A 23945-nucleotide genomic window follows, 5' to 3' on the forward strand; every position below is an offset into this window, starting at 1 on the left:
CAGCTAAAGATCCTGAGTGCCACAACTAAGATCTTGTGCAGTCAAATATATATATATACACACACATATATGTATATACAAAAGAAAGCGTGCTGGCAAGAGTTTTAACCACTGGACGCCGAGGACTCCTGAAAATCAAGTTTTTGTAGGTTCAGTTTTTATTGAGGTAGCGTTGGTTTATAGGGCTTCCCAGGTATTGAAGTGGTAAAGAATCCACCAGCCAGTGCAGGAGACACAAGAGACATGGGTTCAATCCCTGGGTCAGGAAGATCCCCTGGAGGACGTGGCAGTCAACTCCAGCACTCTTGCCTGGAGAATCCTATGGACAGAGGCACCCGACAGGCTGCAGTCCATAGGGTCACGAAGAGTCGGACATGACAGCGTGCACACACACACTGATTTATAACATTGCACGAGTTTCACGTGTACAATGTCCTGTTTCTACTTCCAAACACCCTGGAGCGAGCTCACCACCAAGAGTACAGCTTCCATCCACCACTGGGCGGTGATCCCTTCACCCGCCTTGCTCCTGCCCCCCCTGCTTTGCCCCTCCCTCTCTCTAGTAACCAGTTCTCTGTCCTCTGTATCTACATGCTTGTGTTTGGTTTGTTCACGTATTTTTTGTTCCTTTCTTTTTTGTATCCCACCTCCGGTGAATCACAAGCTATCTGTCTTTCTCCATCTGACTTATTTCACTTAGCTGACACTCTCATGGTCCATCCGTGTTGCTGCAAATGGCAAGATTCCATCTTTCTTTATGTATAACACTCCACAGTGCACATATATATACACCACAACTTCTTTTTTTTTTTTTCCCCCAGTTGCGCTGTGCAGCTTGCAGGATCTTAGTTGCCCGACTACGGATCAAACCTGGGCCCTCGGCAGTAAAACTGCAGAGTCTTAACCAGTGGACTACCAAAGAATTCCCCATAATTTCTTTACCTATTCATCCACCAGTGGACACTTAGGTTGTCTTAGGTCTCAGCTGCTGCAAATAATGCTGCCATGAACAAGGGGGTACAGAACCACTTCCAATTAATGTTTTCATTTTCTTTGGATAAATACTCAGAAGTGGAATAGCTGGATCATATGTGTGTGTGTGCTAAGTCGCTTCAGTCATGTCTGACTCTTTGAGACCGCATAGACTGTAGCCCACCAAGCTTCTCTGTCCATGGGATTCTCCAGGCAAGGATGTTGGAGTTGCCATTCCCTTCTCCAGAGGATCTTCCCAACCCAGGGATCAAACCCACATCTCTTATGTCTCCTGCATTGGCAGACGGGGTTCTTTACCACTAGCACCACCTGAGAAGCCCATCAGTTTTAACCTCTATGCTCTTTTCCACAGGGGCTGCACCAGTTTACATTCCTACCAACAGTATGCGAGGATCCCTCTATCTCCACATCTTCACCAAGACTTCCTATCTGTTGTCTTTTTGATGACAGCCATTCAGGCAGGTGAGCTGACATCTCATGGTTCCGATCTGCATTTCCCTGATGATTACTGATGGTGAGCATCTCTTCACACGCCTGCTGGCCATCTGCACGTCTTCACTGGAAAAATGTCTATTCAGTTCCTCTGCCCATTTTTTACATGGCTTGTTTATTTTTTGCTGTTGAGTTGTAATAGTTCTTCATATATCATGGAATCAGCTTCCTTTTCAATCCACATTAACCAAATGACACTAAAGATAGTCCTATGTTTGATCTTCACTGCCAATCACAGCACCCAGCACTTTTAAACTTTCTATCAGAATCACGAAACCATCTGGCTTTTTGAGAACACTGGGCATCACGGGTACTCCTGGGCTGGGTGGGCAGCTGCCGAGGGTCTGTGGGTCCCGTGCCAGCTCCAGGCTTCACTTTGGCAGCTGGTCCTCACTGCACCCTCCTGTGGGGGCTGGAGACATCAGGCTTGCAGGTGATAGTTAGTTTGAGCCCTGGTGTGTCTGCACCCTTCCCACTGGCCACCTGCCACCACCTACGGCAGCAAAGTACAGCTCTCCCACCTGTGTGAGAACTCATCTGACACCTGGCGAACAGGCCAATTTCCTGCCCACCCAAGCCCACAGAACAAGCCTCTCAGGAGGGATGCCAGGGAACACCACGTCCACCCCTTCCCGGAAGAGCCTCAGGCAGGAATCTGTTCCTCTAAAGGTCCTGGGGTCAGGCCCCAGAGCGGCACTGCAGCAGGGGCTGTGCAGGCACGCACAGCGCGTGGGCTCACCCTCTGATTCAAGGGAGGCCTATCCCTTCACCCCACCCCACCCCCTCACCTGCCAACAGCTACATCACCCCTGAGGCTGAAACAACCTGAGGGAACTGCTGGGCTTCCAGCCCTCAGTGCATCTGTGGGGCTACAGCGCCACTCGCTGGCACAAAGTGGGAAAGGCAAGTGCTGAGAGAGGCAGGCAAGAATGAGGGCACAGCCTCAGGGCCCCTTCTGGAATTCTCCAAGCTCTGCCTGCAAGAGGCTGCTATGAAGACCTACAAAATCTTCTAGAACTAACACCAAAAAAAGATGTCCTTTTCATTATAGGGGACTGGAATGTAAAATTAGGAAGTCAAGAGATACCCAGAGTAACAGGCAAGTTTGGCCCTGGAGTACAAAATGAAGCAAGGCAAAGGCTAACAGAGTTTTGCCAAGAGAACGCACTGCTCAGAGCAAACACCCTCTTCCAACAACACAAGAGACGACTCTACACTTGGACATCAACAGATGGTCAATACCGAAATCAGACTGCTTATATTTTCTGCAGCTGAAGATGCAGACACTCTAAAAAGTCAGCAAAAAAAAAAAAGACTGGGAGCTGACTGTGGCTCAGATCATGACCTCCTTATTGCAAAATTCGACTTAATTGAAGAAAGTAGGGAAATCCACTAGACCATTCAGGATTGATCTAAATCAAATCCCTTATAATTATACAGTGGAAGTGACAAATAGATTCAAGGGATTAGATTTGATAGAGTACCTGAAGAACTATGGACAGAGGTTCATAAGAGGTTGTACAGGAGGTGGTGACCAAAACCATCCCCAAGAAAAAGAAATGCAAAAAGGCAGAATGGTTGTCTGAGGAGGCCTTACAAATAGCTGAGAAAAGAAGAGAAGCAAAAGACAAATGAAAAAGAGAAAGATATATCCATGTGAATGCAGAGTTCCAAAGAATAGCAAGGAGAAATAAGAGAAGCCTTCTTTTGTGAACAATGCAAAGAAAGAGAGGAAAACAATAGAATGGGAAAAACCAGAGATCTCCTCAAGAAAATTAGAGATACCAAGGGAACATTTCATGCAAGGATGGGCACAATAAAAGACAAACAGTGAGGACCTAACGGAAGCAGAAGAGATTAAGAAAAGGTGGCAAGAATACAAAGAACAGTACAAAAAAGGTTATTACTGACCCTGATAACCATCATGGTGTGGTCACTCACCTACAGCCAGATATCTTGGAGTATGAAGTCAAAATGGGCCTTACGAAACACTACTACAAACAAAGTTAGGGGAGATGATCAAATTCCAGCTGAGCTATTTCAAATCCTAAAAGATGGTGGTGTGAAAGTGCTGCACTCAATATGCCACCAAATTTGGAAAACTCAGCAGTGGCCACAGAACTGGAGAAGGTCAATATTCATCCCAATCCCAAAGAAGGACAATGCCTAAAAATATTCAAACTACCACACAATTGCATTCATTTTATAAGCTAGCAAGATAATGCTCAAAATCATTCAAGCTAGGCTTCAACAGTACGTGAACTGAGAACTTTCAGGTGTGTAAGCTGGATTTAGAAAAGGCAGAGGAACCAGAGATCAAATTGCCAACATCCACTGGATCACAGAAAAAGCAAGAGAATTCCAGAAAAACATCTGCTTCACTGACTACGCTAAAGCCTCTGACTGTAGATCACGACAAACTTGGGAAAATTCTTAGAGATGAGAATACCAGACCACCTCCTGAGAAACCCTTATGCAGGTCAAGAAGCAATAGTTAGAACAGGACATGGAACAACGGACTGGTTCCAAATTGGGAAAGGAGAACATCAAGGCTGTATATTGTCACCCTGCTTATTTAACTTATATGCAGAGTACATCATGCAAAATGCCATACTGGATGAAGCACAAGCTGGAATCAAGATTGCCGGGAGAAATATCAATAACCTCAGATATGCAGATGACACCGCCTTAATGACAGAAAGCCAGAGGATCTAAAGAGCCTCTTATCAGGTGAAAAAGAAGAATGAAAAAGTTGACTTAAAACTCAGCATTCGAAAGATGAAGATCATGGCACCCACTCCCCATTACTTCATGGCAAACAGATGGGGAAAAAGTGGAAATAATGACAGACTTTATTTTCTTGGGCTCCAAAAACACTGCGGACAGTGACTGCAGCCATGAAATTAAAAGTCCCTTGCTCCTTGGAAGGAAAGCTACGACAAACCTAGACAGCAGATTAAAAAGCAGAGACATCACTTTGCTGACAAAGGTCCATCTAGTCAAAGCTATGGTTTTTCCAGTAGTCATATGTGAGAGTTGGACCATAAAGAAGGCTGCGCGATGAGGAACTGATGCTTTTGAACTGTGGTTCTGGAGAAGACTCTTGAGAATCCCTTGGACAGCAAGGAGATCAAACCAGTCAATTCTAAAGGAAATCAATCCTGAATATTCACTGGAAGGACTGATGTTGAAGCTGAAGCTCCAATACTCTGGCCACTTGATGCGAAGAGCCAAGTCATTGGAAAAGACCCTGATGCTGGAAAAGACTGACGGCAGGTGAAGGGGCGACAGAGGATGAAATGGTTGGATGGCATTATCAACTCAACTGACACGAGTTTGAGCAAGCTTCAGGAGATGGTGAAGGACAGGGAAGCCTGGCGTGGTGTGGTCCATGGGGTCGCAAAGAGTCAGACACAACTGAGCCCCTACTCCCTCACTCCCAGTTCTGGGGCTTTTCCTTTTCTACATCCAGCCTCTCCTGCGAGGCCTGGCTTGGACCCTCAAAGTCTCTCTCAGGGGCTCGGCCCCCACCTCATCCCTGGACCTTCAGGCCCAGGCCTGTCTTCCTCACGGCCACCAGAGGGCGCTCTCTGAATGTGACGGATTAGCCCCAGAACTTCATGGGTGCTGAATCAATCTAAACTCTCAGCAGGCAGGAGAGCCCCTCCCTCACAGCAGGGTCCTATGCAACCCACCCCACTCCTCCCCACACTGAGGCCCCAGGCCCACGTCCACCCCCCACACTTACCCCAGCGTGGTTCATTCTGCACGCAGGCACCCTTACAGTGGTGCACACCCATGCACGCATGCACACAATCCACACGAATGTGGAATCGGAGGACAGGGACATGGCAGGTGGCTGGTCGAGGCCCACAGGATCCCGAGGGCGGGCTTCAGAGAATGTCGGGATCCCACAGGGCTGGGGGCCGGGCAAGACCTGACAGGCTGCAAGCCCAGCAGCTGCCCTGAAGCCCTAAATCTACAAGTCTGCCTCTGTCTGGGCAGCGGGTGGAGAGCAGGCACCATGGCAAGAGCTGGTGCAGGGCCCTGCAGTCCAGGAGCCACCAAGGGAAGAGCCCCCAGACTTGCCAGTGGACCCAGGGTGGGTCGAGCAGGGGACAGATAAGGGTGCAGGCAATGTGACACCCAGGATTAACTGCCGCCCACACAGGCTCTAAGGGGCTGGGGCCTCTCGGACTCAGGAAGCCACAACTCTCCCCATACGCAGGGCAACGGCTGAAAAGCTGTCTCTCAGCTTAGTTTCTGAGTGTCCCCAGCCTCCCTTCAATGAGCCCCAAACCAAATGCCAATCCAAGGGGTCCCTGGTCCATGGCCAGGGCTTCCGGAAGCCCCCAAGGCCCAGGGAAGAGAGAGGGGCTGGCTCCAGGCCTGGGCTCCACCCAGACGCCGGCCCTGACCCCACAGAGTACAACACGGCTGGAGGGGACTGCCTGGATTTCCCAGAGACCTGGCCGGGCTGGCGGAGGGTCCCCAGACACCTACCCCGTTCTGGCTGTTGCAGTGCCGGGTGCTGATGATGGCTCCTGCTTCCTCGATCATCTTTAGGACAGTCCCTCCGTGCACATTGCCGGCCACATTGGCATCATCCGGCCGCATGATCCTGGGGGGAGAAGAGGCAGGATGAACCTCTGGCAGGATGTCACTCATGAACAACAGTGACCGTGGGGTGCTGATCTGACCTGACGGCCAGACAAGGGGCTGCAGGGTCGTGTTTCCACCAGTGCGGGGAGGGCAGAGGGGGACCTTCCTGCCCTGGGGCCCAGGCACCCAGCCTGACAGTGGGAGAAGGCCCCTGCCCTGGCAGGAAGGGATGGCAAGGACCTTCTGCAAAGGCCGTGACCGTGACATCAAGGCAGCCTGGCCGTGGGGTGCTCAGCGTGCCTGCCCCTCCTGGCTCCCAGGACCCGCAATGACCTGCAGAGCTGAATGAGCAAAGACACAGACTATGACCCCTTGGAGAAAGGACATATTCCCAGGACCACCATCTCCGTCAGGAGTCCCAGAGGAGCTGGCCTCGTGTGGTCACGGATATTCTGAGAACTGGAAACAAATCACAGCATCCAGACCTTCACCAGCAAGACAAAACCTGATTGCTGCCTGCCCCCAGGGCTCCAAGAGAGCGCCTGAGGGGTGGGTTCCCTGGAGTTGAGAGCTGGGAACTCCCCAAGGTCAGGAGGGACTGAAATCACCCCATTTCCCTAAGAGGAAAAGCCATGCCTTTGCAGAGATCAGCAGCAGGGAAGCCCTATGAAATCCCTAGAGTCCCAGAAAGCCAGCCTGGTGCTCCTACCTTGGGCAGCCCCACGGAGCTTGGCCCTCTCCCAGACACCTATCTGTATGGCTGACGAACCCTGTCTCCACTAGTCTCAGGCCCAGAGGCAGGCACCAGGCACTGAGGGAGTGTGCAGTTTCCGGGCGCCTGGCATCACCTGGGCCCGCCCACCCACCCTGCTCCAGTCTGCTGGCCAGCGTTGCCCTAGAGGCTGGACCCCCCAACTCTGGGCCATGGAGCTCCACTGCCTTACCAGTCTGGCTCCTTTCAGACTTCGAGGTTAAGTCAGGTAGCCTCAGAGATGGTTCCCGACTCCCAGTCTTACTGGCTGGGTGACCTGAGCAAGCTGCCAAAACCCAGCCACCTCCACATTCTCATCCGTAAAAGAGGAACAACAGCACCACTGCACTTGACCATGGGAAAGACTGAACCGCGAGATGGCACAGATAAAGAGCCTGGCACGCAGAGACATAAACACCCGCCAGCACTGCTTCCTCCTTCTCTAAGTGCCAGCCAGAAACTGCAGGAGGGCTGCAGCCTCCAGCATAGTCACCGATGCCATTTTCTGGGGAAACCGAAGGCTGTCTGGACTTATCACCCACCCCCCAAGTCACCCCTTCAGCCTGGGGGGCATTCAGGACCCCTACTTCTCACCTGCATCACTGGCTCAAGGGCTGCAGCCTCCAGCATAGTCACCGATGCCATTTTCTGGGGAAACCGAAGGCTGTCTGGATTTATCGCCCACCCCCCAAGTCACCCCTTCAGTCTGGGGGGCATTCAGAACCCCTACTTCTCACCTGCATCACTGGCTCAAGGGCAGCAGCCATGGTCGCCCAGGCAGTGGCCAGGGGAACCCCCAGAGCACAGGAAAGGAGCCTCATTTGGCTTCTCAAATGCTCATTTTAAAAGATTTTTGAATCAACTCAAAATAGATTAAAAATTTGAACATAAGACTCAAAACCAGAAAACTCCTAGGAGAAGACGTAGACTGTAGCGATGATTTTTTAGACTTGACATCAAAAACAAAGGCTAAAGAAGGAAAAAATACACAAGTGAGACTACGTCAAACTAAAAGATTTCTGCACAGCAAAGGAAGTCATCAGCCAAATGAAAAGACAATCTGTGGGATGTGAGAAAGTATCTGCAAATCATGTATCTGATACAGCATTAATTTCCAAAATACACAAAGAACTCATAAAATTCAAGAGCAAAAGAAACATTCCAATTAAAAAATGGGCAGAGGACTGGAATGGAAATTTTCCCAAACAAGACAAACTGATGGCCAACAGGCCCATGAAAATATACTCAACATCATTAACCATCTGCTGCCAAGTCAGTCAGTTGTGTCCAACTCTGTGAGACCCCATGGACTGTAGTCCACTAGGCTCCTCTGTCCATGGGATTCTTCAGGCAAGAATACTGGAGAGGGCTGTCATACACTTCTTCAGGGGATCTTGTCGACCCACGGATCTCTCATGTCTCCTGCATTCGCAGCCAGGTTCTTTACCACTAGCACCACTTGGGAAGTCCCATTAACCATCAGGGGAACACAAACCAAAACTATAATCAGATACCACCTCACATCTGTCAGAATGACTGTTATCAAAAAGATAAGAAACATGTGTTGGCAAGGATGTGGAGAAAAGGGAACCCTTGGGCACTGCTGATGGGAATGTAAATTGGTACAAGCCCTATAGCAAGCAGCATGGAGATGCCTCAAAAAATTCAGAATCCAACTACCATATTAACCAGCAATCCCACTTCTGGGTACTCATCAGAAGGAAATAAAATTACTATCTCAAAGAGATATCTATGGGTCTTCCCTGGCAGTCCAGTGGTTAAGAATCTGCCTTTCAATGCATACCTGAGCTCAATCCCTGGTCGGGGAACTTAGACCCCATATGCCAAAGGGCAACTAAGCCCATGTGCCATAACTAGAGAGCCCAAGTTCCAGAACAAGAAGCCTGAGCACTGCAACAAAGGACCCAAGGCAACCAAAAATGTATTTTAAAGAAGGTATCTTCACCCCCACATTCACTGTGGCATTATTTACAGTAGCCAAGACATGAAACAACCTACCTATCCACTCATAGATAGAGGAAGCAGATGAAATGGATGTGGTATGTTTGTGTCTCTTGATGAAGGTGATTAAAGAGCCTCTTGATGAAGGTGAAAGAAGAGTGAAAAAGCTGGCTAAAAACTCAACATTCAAAGAACTAAAATCATGGCATCCAGTCCCATCACTTTATGGCAAATAGATGGGGGGGAAATGGGAACAAAAACACTTTATTTTCTTGGGTTCCAAGATCACTGTAGATAGCAAAATTAAAAGACACTTGGTCCTTGGAAGAAAAGTTATGACAAACCCAGACAGCCTATCAAAAAGCAGAGACATTACTTTGCCAACAAAGGTCCATCTAGTCAAAGCTATGGTTTTTCCAGTAGTCATTATGGATGTAAGAGTTGGACTATAAAGAAAGCTGAGCACCGAAGAACTGATGATTTTCAACTGTGGTGCTGGAGAAGACTCTTGAGAGTCCCTTGGACTGCAAGGAGATCCAACCAGTCCATCCTAAAGGAAATCAGTCCTGAATATTCATTGGATGCTGAATATTCATTGGATGCTGAAGCTGAAGTTCCAATACTTTGGCCACTTGATGCAAAGAACTGACTCATTTGAAAAGACCCTGATGCTGGGAAAGATTGAAGGTGGGAGGAGAAGGGAACGACAGAGGATGAGATGGTTGGATGGCATCACTAACTCAATGGACATGAGTTTGAGTAAACTCTGGGAGCTGGTGATGGATAGGGAGGCCTGGCGTGTCCGCTGCAGTCGGAGACGACTGAGCGACTGAACTGAAGTGAAGGGTATGTTTTTCCTTAAACTGTGTACTGATTATATAACAACAATGCATCTTGCTCCAGGACTTGTTTCTTCTTAACAGGAACCCATTCCTTCTGGCTAACCTTGTTAAGATGTATGGTCCCAAAGCGAAATTTTCTCCTTCAGAGATCACGAATCCGACACCATTCACCATAAGCTACCACTAGAAAAGGCAAAACTATGAAGAAATTTTAAAAAGTCAATGTTTGGACTTGCCTGGTAGTCCAGTGGTTAAATTCATGTGCCAATGCAGGGGTGTGTGCTTAGTCACTCAGTCATGTCCAACTCTGTGACCCCATGGGCTGTAGCCCACCAGGCTTCTCTGTCCATGAGGATTCTCCAGGCAAGAATACTGGAGTGGGTTGCCATGCCCACCTCCAGGGGATCTTCCCAACCCAGGGATTGAACCCAGGTCTCCCACATTGCAGGTAGATTCTTTAACATCTGAGCCACTGGGGAAGCCCAAGAATACTGGAGTGCGTAGCCATTCCCTTTTCCGTGGGATCTTCCTGACCCAGGAACCAAACTGGGGTCTCCTGCATTGCAGGAGGATTCTTTACCAAATGAGCTACCAGGAAAGCCCCCAGTGCAGGGGAGGTGAGTTCGATCCTTGGCCTGGGAAGATTCCACATGCCATCAGAGCAACTAAGCCCCTGTGCCACAACTATTGAAGCCTGAGAGCCCTACAGCCTGTGCTCCATGACAAGAGAAGTCACCTCAGTAAGAAGCCCGTGCACCGCATCTAGAGAAAGCCTGCCACAGATCTCCAAAGGATTGAAGACCCAGTGTAGCCAAAAATAAAAATAATTTTTCTTTTAAAAAAAGGTCAGTGTTGGGATTTCCCTGGTGGTCCAGTGGCTCAGACTCCTGAGTTCCCAATGCAGGGGCCTGAATTCTAACCCACACGCCACAACTAAAAGATTCCACATGTAACTAAGGCCTGGCAAATAAATAAATACTAAAAAAACAACAACAACAACAAGGTCAGTGTTTGCCAGAGGTTGGGGTGGTGGTGGGATAAAAAGACAGAGCAGAGGATTTTTAGGGCAGTGAAAATACTCTGTAAGATTCTGGAATGGTGGACACATCTACCCATCTGTCCACAGCATGTACAACTCCTAGAGTGAACCTCAATGTAAACTGCAGACTGTGGTGTGACACTCAGGTGTCACTGTGGGTTCATTGGCTGCGACAGATGCACCTCTCTGTTGGGGGGTACTGGTGAAGGCCGAGGCTATGCACGTGGGGCAGAGGGTATGTGGGAACTTCTGCACTTTCCTCTCCGTTTTGCTGTGAAACTAAAGCTGCTCTGAGGACTTCCCAGGCATCCAGGGGTTCGGACTGCTTCCACTGTGGGGAACTAGGATCCAGCAAAAAACAAAAACTGCTCAAAAAGTAACCTCTAATAAAAAATGTTATAAAAACTATTTTTAATGTTTTGAGTTTTAAAAATTCCTGCTTATACTACTAAGCTCTCTTTTTTTTTTAAGTTTAAGAGGTAGCCAATTCAAATAACAAAATGACCATATCAAATTCTTCCCTTTGCATTTGTTTTCAGCTTTGTAAAGACCAGATGGTCCACCTCTACCCACAGGCCCAAGGGCCAGGCGGGGATCCAGACAGGGGAGTACGGAAACAAGTCTACACCACGCAGCCAGGAGCACCAGAGATTGCATGTGGGGAGCCTGACTTATTTCCGCCTGTTTGTAAAGTGGGCTGTCCACAGTGGGCTGGCTCAGGGCCAGGAAGAACAGACAGAGGGCCCCAAGGCCAAGGAGGAAGTGCTCACATCTGGGAGGGCCTGGGGAGGAGGCACCTCTAAGACAGGAGGACACGGCACAAAGCCTGGAACCACCCTGCGACACTGGGGGTCCGGATGGACCCCACAGCACCAACATCCCACTAACTCCAGAGGCGCCCTGGGTACTGAGCTCCAGGCCAACCCCCACCCCCTCGTCCTGGTCACCCCAGGTCCTGCCCAAGGACTGTCCTTGTGTCCCCAGGCAAGCTGGCACCCACACAGTGCAGACGCAAACCTTCCCCAGGAACCTGATCCTGCCTCTGCTGTGCAGCTCTGCAAACAAGGAAGGCCAGAGCCCAGTTCCGGGAGCCCCTCCCTGGGGCCCCACATCAGACGCCTCCCCCAGGGCATCACCGTGATTCCATCCCAGCCTCCACCCCAACTCCAGGGCTATGATCCTGCACCTGCCCATCCTCCCTTTGTCCCCTCCTTCCTCCAAAGAGCTGGAGCTGCTGGGCAGGGTCTTCCTCAACTCACTTCCCCCTGAACTCCCACAATGTGTATCACCTCCAGGCAGGCAGGAGTGTGAGCAACCAGGGCAGCCAGGGGAACGTGTGGCTCCTCAGTGGAGCTCCTGCTTTCCCATTTTTAGTAAAGACACGGACATGGAAAGTGTTTCGCTTTCCTCTTCTCTATTAGAAAAGAAGCAAAGACAGCCCAGTGGAGCACATATGATGCCACATGGCACTGCCCACTGGTCTCTGGTCAGGGAGGTGAAGGGGCGGTACTGGGTGGTACTGGCCCTCACAGCTGGCCAGCTGCATCCATGCAGGGGTTTGAGTTGAAGATACCAAAGCTCTGAGTTTTCTAGAGAAGCCGGCAATCCAGAGTTTAATGTGAAATCTCCTAGAATTTGACTGGCAGCACCCGACTGAAATGGACTCCACGCAGGCCAGCTCAGGAGGGCAGAGCAGGTAGGGGGCCTGACCCCATCCTGGGGGGACTCTGTGTACCCCATTCTCTTTCCCACCTCTCTCTGCCCCTCTGCCCATGCCAACCCGCAACTCCCTCACTCCTTGAACCCCAGAAGCTCCAGGGAAAAGTGGACAGTTGGCCCAGGGAGCCCTTCCTGTGACCCTATCCCCCATGACCTCTCAGGTGGCCAGTGGCAGGGACACTGCCTCCGGTGACCAGGCCTATGCACCCCAAGATCCTCTCCACCATCTTCCTCTCTCCCTGCCCTCCCAGCAGTGGCATCTGGAATGTCACCACTCTGTCACTTACCACCCCTCCCCCTCCATTCCAGCCACTCCTGCCCCAAACCACAGGATGAGCTGGCCAGGGCTGGGCCCACGGCTAACCAAAGCAAACACCGCCTCCTCCCTGCTAACGTCTGAAAAATGACAGGAACAGGAAAGAAGCCACACAAACCTGGGTCACAGAGTCACTTTCAGATGGTGCAGCCAACTCCCACCTGGGCACCGGGAAAACTTCAGAGGAAATGACACCTGGGTCAAGTCCTGGAGAGGGAGCAGATGAGCCAGGGACAGAGGGTGGGACACGAGGGACGCTCCAAGGAAAGGTAGTATCTCAAGAAGACCCTAGAGACGGGAGAGCTCGGCAGGTATAGAAACAGACAGTGGTCCCCCAAAGCCGGCCAGTGACCCCTGGTGGGAGAGAATGGGGGTGAAGGGCGAGCTGGAGGATGGAGCCAGGAGCTTGTCACACGGGCGTGGGACTGGGACAGAGCTTGGACTTGTCCTGGGGGCAGGGTGGCCTTGGGAGACCCTGAGTCAGGGCTGGTGTGTGAGGAGTCACCCGGGGGGCTGCGGATGGAGGGGCTTCTCGGCCTACATCTTGCCTCCCAGCCCGAGCCAACTGTTCACCCCGCTGCCCCAAGAGTCACTCTTCTTAAGCAGAAGTTCACGGCCCTGTCAGACCCTCCGGGGCCCCTCCTGTGGGAGAAAGATTCAACTCCCGGGTCTTCCCTGGCGTTCCAGTGGTTGAGACGCCACACTTCCACTGCAGGGGGCATGGGTTAAATCCCTGGTCAGGGAACTAAGATCCTGCATGGCACGTGGGGCAACCAGAAAAAAAAAAAAGATTCAACTCCCTAGCGAGGCCTCTGAAGCTCTCAGGGATCTGGAACTTTCCTCGCCTATCTCCACTCGCCTATTTCCACTGCCGCTCGGGGCTCTAGGCTGTACCTGCTCAAGCCAGTGCTGCTGGCTGGGCCCACTTGGACCTTCCCTCCACCTCACCTGCACCAGCCTATCCCAGCAACATGCCACCTCTGCCCCGTGAAGAAAGGCAACTCATGGACGAATGGGGAGCGTAAGTGGACACAAAATTCCGGAGGGCAACCCGGCATTATCGTTATCCACCCAAACTCCAGATACATGGGCTGCTATAAGCCAGATGTCCCACTGAGAGGAATTCACCCTACAGATGTTTCCACACATGACCAAACCAAGCGTGTTTAAGGTTACTCACTGAAAAGCTGTTTTACGTGCAAAAGCTGGCCGTGCCCTAAATCCGCCAGTAAGGGACTCCAATCCCAAAGAAAGGCAATGCCAAAGAATGCTCAAACTACTGCACAATTACACTCATCTCACACGCTAGTAAAGTCATGCTCAAAATTCTCCAAGCCAGGCTTCAGCAATATGTGAACCGTGAACTCCCAGATGTTCAAGCAGGTTTTAGAAAAGGCAGAGGAACCAGAGATCAAATTGCCAACATCCGCTGAATCATGGAGAAAGCAAGAGAGTTCCAGAAAAACATCTATTTCTGCTTCATTGACTATGCCAAAGCCTTTGACTGTGTGGATCACAATAAACTGTGGAAAATTCTGAAAGAGATGGGAATCCCAGACCACCTGACCTGCCTCTTGAGAAACCTGTATGCAGGTCAGGAAGCAACAGTCAGAACTGTACATGGAACAACAGACTGGTTCCAAATAGGAAAAGGAGTACGTCAAGGCTGTATATTGTCACCTTGCTGATTTAACTTATATGCAGAGTACATCATGAGGAACGCTGGGCTGGAAGAAGCACAAGCTGGAATCAAGATTGCCGGGAGAAATATCAATAACCTCAGATATGCAGATGACACTACCCTTATGGCAGAAAGTGAAGAGGAACTAAAAAGCCTCTTGATGAAAGTGAAAGAGGAGAGTGAAAAAGGTTGGCTTGAAGCTCAACATTCAGAAAATGAAGATCATGGCATCTGGTCCCATCACTTCATGGGAAATAGATGGAAAAACAGTGGAAACAGTGTCAGACTTTATTTTTGGGGGCTCCAAAATCACTGCAGATGCTGATTGCAGCCATGAAATTAAAAGACGCTTGCTCCTTGGAAGGAAAGTTATGACCAACCTTGATAGTATATTAAAAAGCAGAGACATTACTTTGCCAACAAAGGTCCGTCTAGTCAAGGCTATGGTTTTTCCCGTCATGTATGGACGTGAGAGTTGGACTGTGAAGAAGGCTGATCGCCGAAGAAATGATGCTTTTGAACTGTGGTGTTGGAGAAGACTCTTGAGAGTCCCTTGTACTGCAAGGAGATCCAACCAGTCCATTCTAAAGGAGATCAATCCTGGGTGTTCATTGGAAGGACTGATGCTAAAGCTGAAACTCCAATACTTTGGCCACCTCATGCGACGAGTTGACTCACTGGAAAAGACTCTGATGCTAGGAAAGGTTGGGGGCAGGAGGAGAAGGGGATGACAGAGAGTGAGATGGCTGGATGGCATCACCGACTTTGTGGACATGAGTTTGAGTGAACTCCGGGAGTTGGTGATGGACAGGGAGGCCTGGCGTGCTGTGATTCATGGGGTCGCGGAGAGTCGGACACGACTGAGCGACTGAACTGAACTGAACTAAACTGAAGGGGCTCGTTAGATTAAGTTACACCCACAAGACAGAGTGCACAGCCTCGAGCAAGAGGGAGGAAGGGTCTAGAAGAAGCCCTGTTAGATGAGAAAAGGCTCAGAATGATGGGAGACGGGTGACCGTACCTGCAGGCCCGGTAGAGTCCACCCCACCATGGGGAGGCCCGGGAAACCAGGAACTTCCACTGCCCCTGAAGGGAACCGCGACTGGAGGTAGGTCACAGTGACACCTCTGTGCCTTCTGAATTTAAAACCATGTCAAAGGACTTCCCTGGTGGTCCAGTGGTTAAAAACTCTGCTCCCAATGCAGGGAGCACAGGTTCAATCCTAGGTTGGGAAGCAAAGATCCCGCAAGCCCCACGAAACCATGTCAACCATGTCAAATATTAATAAATTCAGTCTTTAAAATTTATTCAAAGCACAGCTGAAACAAAGGTGCTCAGCAAAGCCATCTCTGAATTCACCACAGCAAGGCTACCATCTCTGCTGGTTCCTGTGGGCGGGAGAAAGGCAGGGGAACAGAGTGGGAGAGGCCATTCCAGGAACGGACTGCAGGCAAGGGACAATGGGGAGGCCGGAGGAGCCACCCTGCTCCCCACACGTTCTGTGTGTCCTGAGGGCAGGTCCTGTCACTCTGCTCCTCCGGGTCCCCCGAGGCCAGGCCAGGCCCCACCCCACCTGGAGCCTCTGGGCAGGGTTGAACTGTGTCTCCTGACACAATTCAGATCAGCTGAAGCCCTGACCCCAGAACCTGTGACCATGATCTGATTTGGAACCAAGGTGTTTGCAAATGTGGTCAAGTTAAGATGAGATTATTATCAGGGCCGTGTTCCCATGACTGGTGTCCTTAGAAGAAGATGGAAATCTGGACACACCGGGGGAAAAGGCCACGTGACACAGAGGCAGAGACTGGAGTGATGCTTTGACAAGACAAGACACGACACACAGGCACTGCCTGCAGCCTGGATGCTGGACAAGGAAAGAAAGGCCCTCCCCCAAGAGCCTTCAGAGGGAGCGTGGCCCTGCCAACCCCCCGTATGGGGCTTGCGACCTCCAGATGTGAAAACATATGCATTTCTGTGTTTCAAGCCACCCAGGTGTGGTCATGTGTTACAGGGACGCCAGAAACCCAGAGAGCATGTGGCCTGAGGCCCCTGCCCGGGTGGCCTGAGCACCACCCCCAGAAGGCAGCAGTGAGCGGCTGGGCTGAGCCCCTGCGGCCTGCAGCCAGCTCAGGTCCTGCTCCCCAGTCCGGCCAGCCCAGGCCAGGCCCCCCAGCAGCCTTGGTGGCGGCTCCACTGATGACTGCTCCCTGACCTCCCTGCCCACAGCCCCCCAGCATGAGGCCAACATCTCCGACTCTGACAGGAAAATGTCAGTGCTAAAACTGAACACTTCCACATGAGTTCCATGGGAACTGGGGGAGGCGGGGCAAGGGGGCTGTTTCCTTTACCCAACGGTGAAAGCAGAACTGTCTGAAGGAGAAGGTGGCAGTGCCAAGTTCAGCCAATTTCCAGGACACATGAAGTCCTCTGTGGGGTTTCCGCCAGCACCCAAACACAGGCAGAACCACTGGGCTTGCTGCCAGGGTCCAGGCGCGTTCCCACAGGGCAGCCAGCTCTAAGCACGCCTCAAGGATTGTGCCAGAAGCTCCCCGGACCTGTCCCTTCTGAATGAGGCTCAATCCAGAGAGGCATTGGCGGGTCAGGACAGGGACTTTTGGACAAAGGGCCACCCCTGCCTTGGAGCTGCAGGTGGCAATTGAGAAGGTGCCCATGGCGGGGGCATCCACAAAGCAGGATCTGAACAGGAGTCTGAAGGTGGGCCAGGGAGGAGACTTGCAGGGCAGGGGCTGCCACTGCTGGTGAGAAAGGTGCTCCAGGCTCATCTGGGGACACGCACCTGCCAGGAGGACCACATAGGCTGGGGACACATGGGCTGGTTCACACCCGGCAGCCTCCACCATGGGGCCCTGAAGGCCAGAGTCAGGCACATATGAACACCCCATCTTCCTATGTGTGGGGGACTCTGCCCAACAGAAGGCTGTGTGACACTGCTTGTCCTCTCCAATTTGCTGCCTAAGAAGGTTCCAGCAAAGCTCCTTCAACCCCCAAAGACCCCAGAGGAGGCAAGGGGGGAGAAAGAGTTGGGTGGCCAAAGAGGCCCTGGGACCCTCCCAGGCCCCAAGGCAGGACACAAGAATGAACCAGGGCAGGTGACCCACCCAGCCCCACTGATCCCAAAAACCCAGAGCACCGTGGGCTGAGCAGAGAGGAAGCTGGGCAGCACCTGGCCCAACCGCAGAAATCTGCTGGCAGGAGAAAAGGAAGCACCAGGTGAGCAAGAAGGCAAAGAGGAGCAAATGCCCCCAACTTGGGTGCTGGAGCCAGGTGGGTGAGCACCAGGTGGGCGAGTGCCAGGCCTCGCTGCCAACTCCCCCGGGCACCCATGAGATGACCCCGCTAGGAGCCCCTGTGGATAACCAGAGGCCAGAGGCCCCGTCCCGGCTTCAGTTAACCACCTAACCTCCAAGGTCAGCAAGACCTGGGCCAGGCCTGGGTGCCCTCGGCTGCATGAAGCCAGCCAGTCTGTTGCACACAAGGGCCGAGTCCCCCTACCACCTGACCCCATCTGCCGCAGGGGGTCCCCACATGGTGGGGGTCCCACAACCGGTGGTTGGTAACTGCTCAGCTGGAAGCCATGTGGGCTGGGACATCCCAGATCCAGAGAGAGGCGAGGGGGGCAGCTGCAGCCGACTCACCCGCCCTCTCCCACTGCAAGGACGGTCCCAATCCCTTGGCCTGGCAGGAAGCACCCTGGCTTCCTGGGCTGCCCAATCTAACCAGGAAGGGGCCACTTCACTGCCTGATAAGCCTACCAAAAGCCAGTTGTCATAGAAACCTCATCTTGTATATAACAACAGTGGAGAAGGAAATCTTCTAGCCCTCCTGCTGCTGTTGCCCTGAGATCTAGAAGGCACAGATGCCCTCCCCAGTCAGTGCCGGGGACAAAGGCCAAGCCTTAGGCCTGGACCCAGAGCTTCCTGACACTCAGACAGAAGTGGAGGGGGGAGGGTGTCACAAGCCAGAGTAAGTGAGACAGAGGGAGAGGTCCCATCAGATGCAGAGGAGCTGGCATCTGAAACCTGTCCCCCAAGCCCACTCTGAGTGGTAGGGGCTGTTGAACCCTGGCAGGGAGGCAGCCCTCTCCTGGCTGACCCCCTGCCCCCACCATACAGACCTTCCTCCCCACCACTCAGGTGCACTGGTTTCTACTGTCTCCCCCCGCTGGGCCTGGGGGAAGAGGACTGGCTGGCAGAGAGGCCCTGGTGTTGAGGCGAGGTAGCAGCCAGAAAAGAGGAGGCTGGACATGTCCTGAGTGTCACCCAGACCCAACACCATCCCTGCAGAGCCACAGTTACCCAGGCACCATGATGGGCGGCATGAAAATGAACCCACCAGCTCAGGGGCGTCCTTCCTAAAAACTGTCATCCTGGCTCGGCTCCCAGGCACCTGTCCAGCTAGTCCGTGCAGACTTTGTTGTTAAGAGGTCAAGTCAGGACACAGCCCTGATGGGGCTTGGCAAAGGCAGCCTGCCACTTTGGCCCACAGACACCCCCTGTCAGAGGCCAAGTGCCCTCGGCTCCTTCCCAGGGGCCTTCCTAATATATGGATGGATTCTCACTAAAGGCACTAATGGCCCCACCTTTATGCAAAAGAAAGAAAGAACATTCCAGACTGATTAACAACATCCCAGCCTGACCAGCATCACAGCCCCTGGTTTCACAGGGTGGTGAGTGCCCAGCCCGGGAGGAAGTGGCAAGGCTACCCTCAGCTGGGCCATCAGGATGCCCGGAGCCTGGAGCCTGGCAGGCAGGTCAGGGGCCCTCCCACCACACCCACAATGTCCACCTGGAGGGGAGTCAGGGCTGAGTCTGGGACGAAACCTCTCCCACATAGGCTGACAGGTCCTGGCCAGGATGGCAGACCTCCCCCGGCCGCTTGGCTGCTGCAACGGCACCCCTGATTTGCCGGCAGCCCCTGGAACAGGTCCTGTCCGGCAGGGTCAGGCCAACCTGCTCACTGCCGGGTCCCACACTGGGCATGTGTGTCAGACACTGAGCTGACCCCCAGGGGATCTGCGCAGAGTGGACAGACATCATCCCCACCCCACCCACCCAGGGCGCTGGTCCCCTTGGTTCAGCTGGGACCCCCTCCTCCAGCCCTCCCCGCTTCCCCTTCCCTGGACCACAGGACGCTCAGGACGCGAACCACCTCAGAGGTTCTGGGCGCCCCACACGCTTGGTCTGTTCTAGTCCCTCTCTCAACCTCAGGTTGGAAAGAAGGCCCCAAGGCCCCAGATGCCCACTCCACTCCTGGCCTCCAGAGCCACATGCCAAGACCTGCCAGTCCCACCTGCCCTTGTGCTCAGGCAAGGGTCCCCAAGACACCCCCACCCCGGCTGCCCCACAGTTTCCCCATGGCTCCCAACTCACAGCCTGGCGTTCTCCCTGAGTTGGGCCTGGTCATTGAGCCTCCAGAAGGCTGAGAGGGGCACAGCTCGCCGGAACAAGAGCATGACGTCCGCAGCCTCCACAGTCCCTCCAGAAGCCACGACCAGATGGGGCTTAGAGAGGGCTCCCTGGCCTGGAGCAGTGCCCTTTGGACTCGGCCGGTCCCGCATGGGGGCATCGCTGCCTCCCTAAGCAACCGTGGCTTCCCTCTCCACATGGCGGGCTGGGCACCCCCCTCCCCAGACAAGGGGTAGTGCCCAGAACCCCATCCAAACACTCCAAATACTGCAGGTTCCCTGACCTTTTTCTGTTCAAATTTTTGTTTTTTAAGTTTTTTGGTTGTGTCACCAGGTTTGCAGAATCTTAGCTCCCCAACCAGGGATTGAACCTAGATTCTCGGCAGTGAAAGTGCTGTGTCCTAACCACTGGGCAGCCAAGGAACTCCCTCCTTGACTTTTGAAAATCCTGTAAAATCATAAGAAATTGGAGTAGAAAGAGATGTTGGAAGTTAGCTGGTTCAAGTCCCAGCTTCTACCTGGAAGGAAGGCAGAAAGGGTGGCAGGCCCCCAACAATCAGAATGAGAAGACAGCAGGGGTACCGATCCAGGAAGGAAGGTGGGGTGGGGGGAGGCACCCTGTGGGGCTCTGTTAAGGTCAACAACTGCCCTCCCCACCTCCCCTATACACCAACCAGGTGATGCAGGGAACTCGATGATTATGACCCCACACCAACAAGAGAAGCAGGCACCATTTGCCCCACCAGGTTCTAAGTTCATTACAAGACTGGCTTAAAGATGCAACAGTCTTCGATGGAGCAAACAGAGAATCCTGATATCAACCTGTACCTGAAGAACTTTCTGAATGATACATCTACCAAGGGCATGGTGAGGACTCACATGGTATGTGATGCCGAGCACAGGACCACAAGGCGGGGAAAAGGGACTGAAATCCACAACTGAGACAAAGCTATCTAGAGAAGTGCTTTTAGACAAACCACGGAAGTTAAGACTGAAATGAAGCGTCGTTGCAGGGAAGACATGGTTCACGTTTGGAGAATGAGTTGCTAAACGATAACGCACCTTCAACTACTTAAAACCTGGAGAGAGATACAAGCTAAACCCAGTGGAATTGAGATTTTTTTTTAATTAGAGAAAAACAGAATTCAGGGAGGGGAGAAAATGTGTAAGAAATGACACAAAATTAACTGTCTAAAACCCCTCCCGCAGCTCGGTCCTGTCAGGGAGGCTGGACCAGGCCTCCACCGCCACTGGACTCCAGCCATGAGCAGACCTTTCCGCAAGGAGAACCATCTGATGCCAGTTCAGCTATGTAAGTAGACAATTTTGAAGCTGAACAACCATAAGGTGCTATTTCCTTTCTATTAAATTAACCAAGAACCATTTTAAGTGACAAAATCAGATGTCTGGAAAGGTTCATAGCAACATTATCATAATAGCCAAAAGGTGGAAACCCAGGTATCCATCATCGGATAAATAACATATGGTCCGTTAACACAATGGACCATTATTTGACCATAAAAAGGAATGCAGTACTGATACACACTGATAAAAGGAATGTTCACGTGTTGAGGTCTGGGGAAGTCATTCTGGCTTATACATTAGTTACCTTGAATTCCATCTTGACCAGAATAGCCTGTTTGTGGTCTAACAGAAGAACACTGTGCACCTGCTTTAATTAGCAAAGGAAAGGGTGCACTGACCAGAAGAAAAGAGTGTCCACGTTCAAAATAAAGCCCAGGGACTTCCCTGGTGAGCAGAGAGCTGAATGGCTTTTCCTAAAACTGGAGGCCAGTTTCCTCCCACGGCTTCCCTGGTGGCTCAGATGGTAGACTCTGCCTGCAATATGAGAGACCTGGGTTCGATCCCTCGGTTGGGAAGATCCCCTGGAGAAGGGAGTGGTAACCCACTCCAGTATTCTTACCTGGAAAACCCCGTGAACAGAGGAACCTGGAGGGCTACAGTCCATGGGGTCGCACAGAGTCAGAAACGGCGGAGCGACTAACACTTTCACTTTCCTCCCAGGGAAGCCCACCTCCAAGGGCAGAGAAAGCTGGGAGGGGCAGAGATATACGCTAGGGACATAAAGAACTCCTAATGGTGAGAAAACCAAATCTGCATTTTTTTTAAATGGGCAAAAGACCTGAACAGACTCTTGGCTAAACAAGATACACAGGTGACAAACACAAACATGAAATGATGCTCGACACTGTTCGATGTTAGGAAACTGCAGATTAACACCACCATGAGATCCTCTCACACGCAGCATGGCTAAAACCGAAAAGTCCGACTGTACCAAGTGCTGGTAAGGCTGTGGAGAAACCAGGACTCCCAGGTGCTGCTGGAAACGAGCGGGAAGCAAACACGAAATGCACAACCACCTGGGGAGACAGTCTGGCAGTTTCTTAAACAGTTAAACCTCCACCTACCATCCCATCCAATGTTGTCCCCTGAGTATGTCCCCTCAGAGGCCTGCACACCACTGCTCATGGCAGCATTTCCTGTAACAGCCCACAGCTGGACATGACTCAAATGCCCATCCACAGATGAACGGACGGACAGACTGAGGTCTATCCACCTGTGCAAGGGAATGCTACTTGGCAATAAAAAAATGAATGCTGGTCCTTACAGCAATGAGGGGGAATCTCAAAATGATCACACCAAGCGAAAGAGGACAGGGTGGACAGAAAAAACTCTGACTACATGGCTCCACTCCTACAACACTCTCAATTCAGTTCAGTTGCTCAGTCGTGTCCAACTCTTTGCGACCGCATGGACTGCAGCACGCCAGGCTTCGTTGTCCTTCACCAACTTCCAGAGCTTGCTCAAACTCATGTCCATCAAGTTAGTGATGCCATCCCACCATCGCATCCTGTCATCCCCTTCTCCTCCCGCCTTCAATCTTTCCCAGCATCAGCATCTTTTCAAATGAGTCAGTTCTTCCCATCAGGTGGCCAAAGTATTGGAGCTTTAGCTTCAGCATCAGTGCTTCCAATGAATATTCAGGACTGATTTCCTTTAAGATGGACTGGTTTGATCTTCTTGCAGTCCAGGGAACTCTCAAAAGTCTTCTCTAGCACCACAGTTCAAAAGCATCAATTCTTCAGTGCTCAGCTTTCTTTATGGTCCAACTCTCACATCCATACATGACAACTGGAAAAACCACAGCTTTGACTAGACCGACCTTTGTTGGCAAAGTAACGTCTCTGCTTTTTAATATGCTGTGTAGGCTTGTCATACGTTTTCTTCCAAGGAGCAAGCGTTTCTTAATTTCATGGCTGCAGTCACCATCTGCAGTGATTTTGGAGCCCCAAAAAACGAAGTCTGTCACTGTTTCCATTGTTTCCCCATCTATTTGCCATGAAGTAATGGGACTGGAAGCCATGATCCTCATTTTTTGAATGTTGAGTTTTAAGCCAGCTTTTTCACTCTCCTCTTTCACTTTCCTCTTTAATATTCTAGAAGATGCAAACTAATCTACAGGGACAGTGGGTCAGTGGCTGCCTAGGAAGGAGGGTGGGATTATCAGGAGATGAGAAGAAACTCTTAAAATGATGGCTGTGCTCATGACCTTGATTACGGTGATGATTTTTCAAGTGTTTACATATGTCCAAATGGATCAAGCCACTCACTTTAAATGTGTACAGTTACATAAATTATATGTCAATAATGAAATAAATAAATACCCCACCCACCCACCCCGACAGCTGCTGTGTGAAGAATCGTGTGGTGGTGGCAAACACCTGGGAGTTCTACTCAGTCGCTGAATCTATGAGAGTTTACTGGCACTCAGTCCATCTCCAAGAGTGTCTCAGCCACCAGCTTCAGGACCACAAGCAGAAAGGAGGCGGCCAGGCTGCCCTGGAGCTCCAGGTTCGGCCTCACTAAGAGCCCTACCAGGCCAGCATGCCAGGCACCACCAGGCAGCAATCACAGCCCTCTCAGCCCATGGGATCCACAGTGAAGCCCCCAGGAGCAGCCCGGCAGACCCTGAGGACTTCCCCAGAGTCAGCAGAATTCGGCCAGTGGTCCATATGGTGACACCCAGTCTCACTGTGGAAGGGGCTCCCAGACATCCTTGAGAATAGAGGAGGATGCCCTCCAAAGACGCTGTCCTGGAGGT

General features: G+C 51.7%; 1 protein-coding gene across 4 annotated transcripts in view; it reads right to left on the bottom strand.

Moving 5' to 3' along the window:
* The window catches only part of ACOT7 (acyl-CoA thioesterase 7), a 109048-nt gene that overhangs the window by 50878 nt on the left and 34225 nt on the right, over positions 1 to 23945 (bottom strand). For 3 of the 4 annotated variants that reach the window (XM_055419436.2, XM_088845421.1, XM_088845420.1), the window contains one exon: positions 5989 to 6106. In XM_055419436.2, coding sequence (XP_055275411.2) covers positions 5989 to 6106 — 118 coding nt within the window. Of the gene's footprint in view, positions 1 to 5988; positions 6107 to 7031; positions 7129 to 23945 lie in introns of those variants that run through there. The other variant, XM_055419437.2, reaches the window with a different exon arrangement.

The sequence above is a fragment of the Moschus berezovskii genome, chromosome 17 (genome assembly GCF_049115385.1).
Source record: "Moschus berezovskii isolate FMDL1 chromosome 17, NW_MosBer_1.0, whole genome shotgun sequence".
NCBI lineage: Eukaryota > Metazoa > Chordata > Mammalia > Artiodactyla > Moschidae > Moschus > Moschus berezovskii.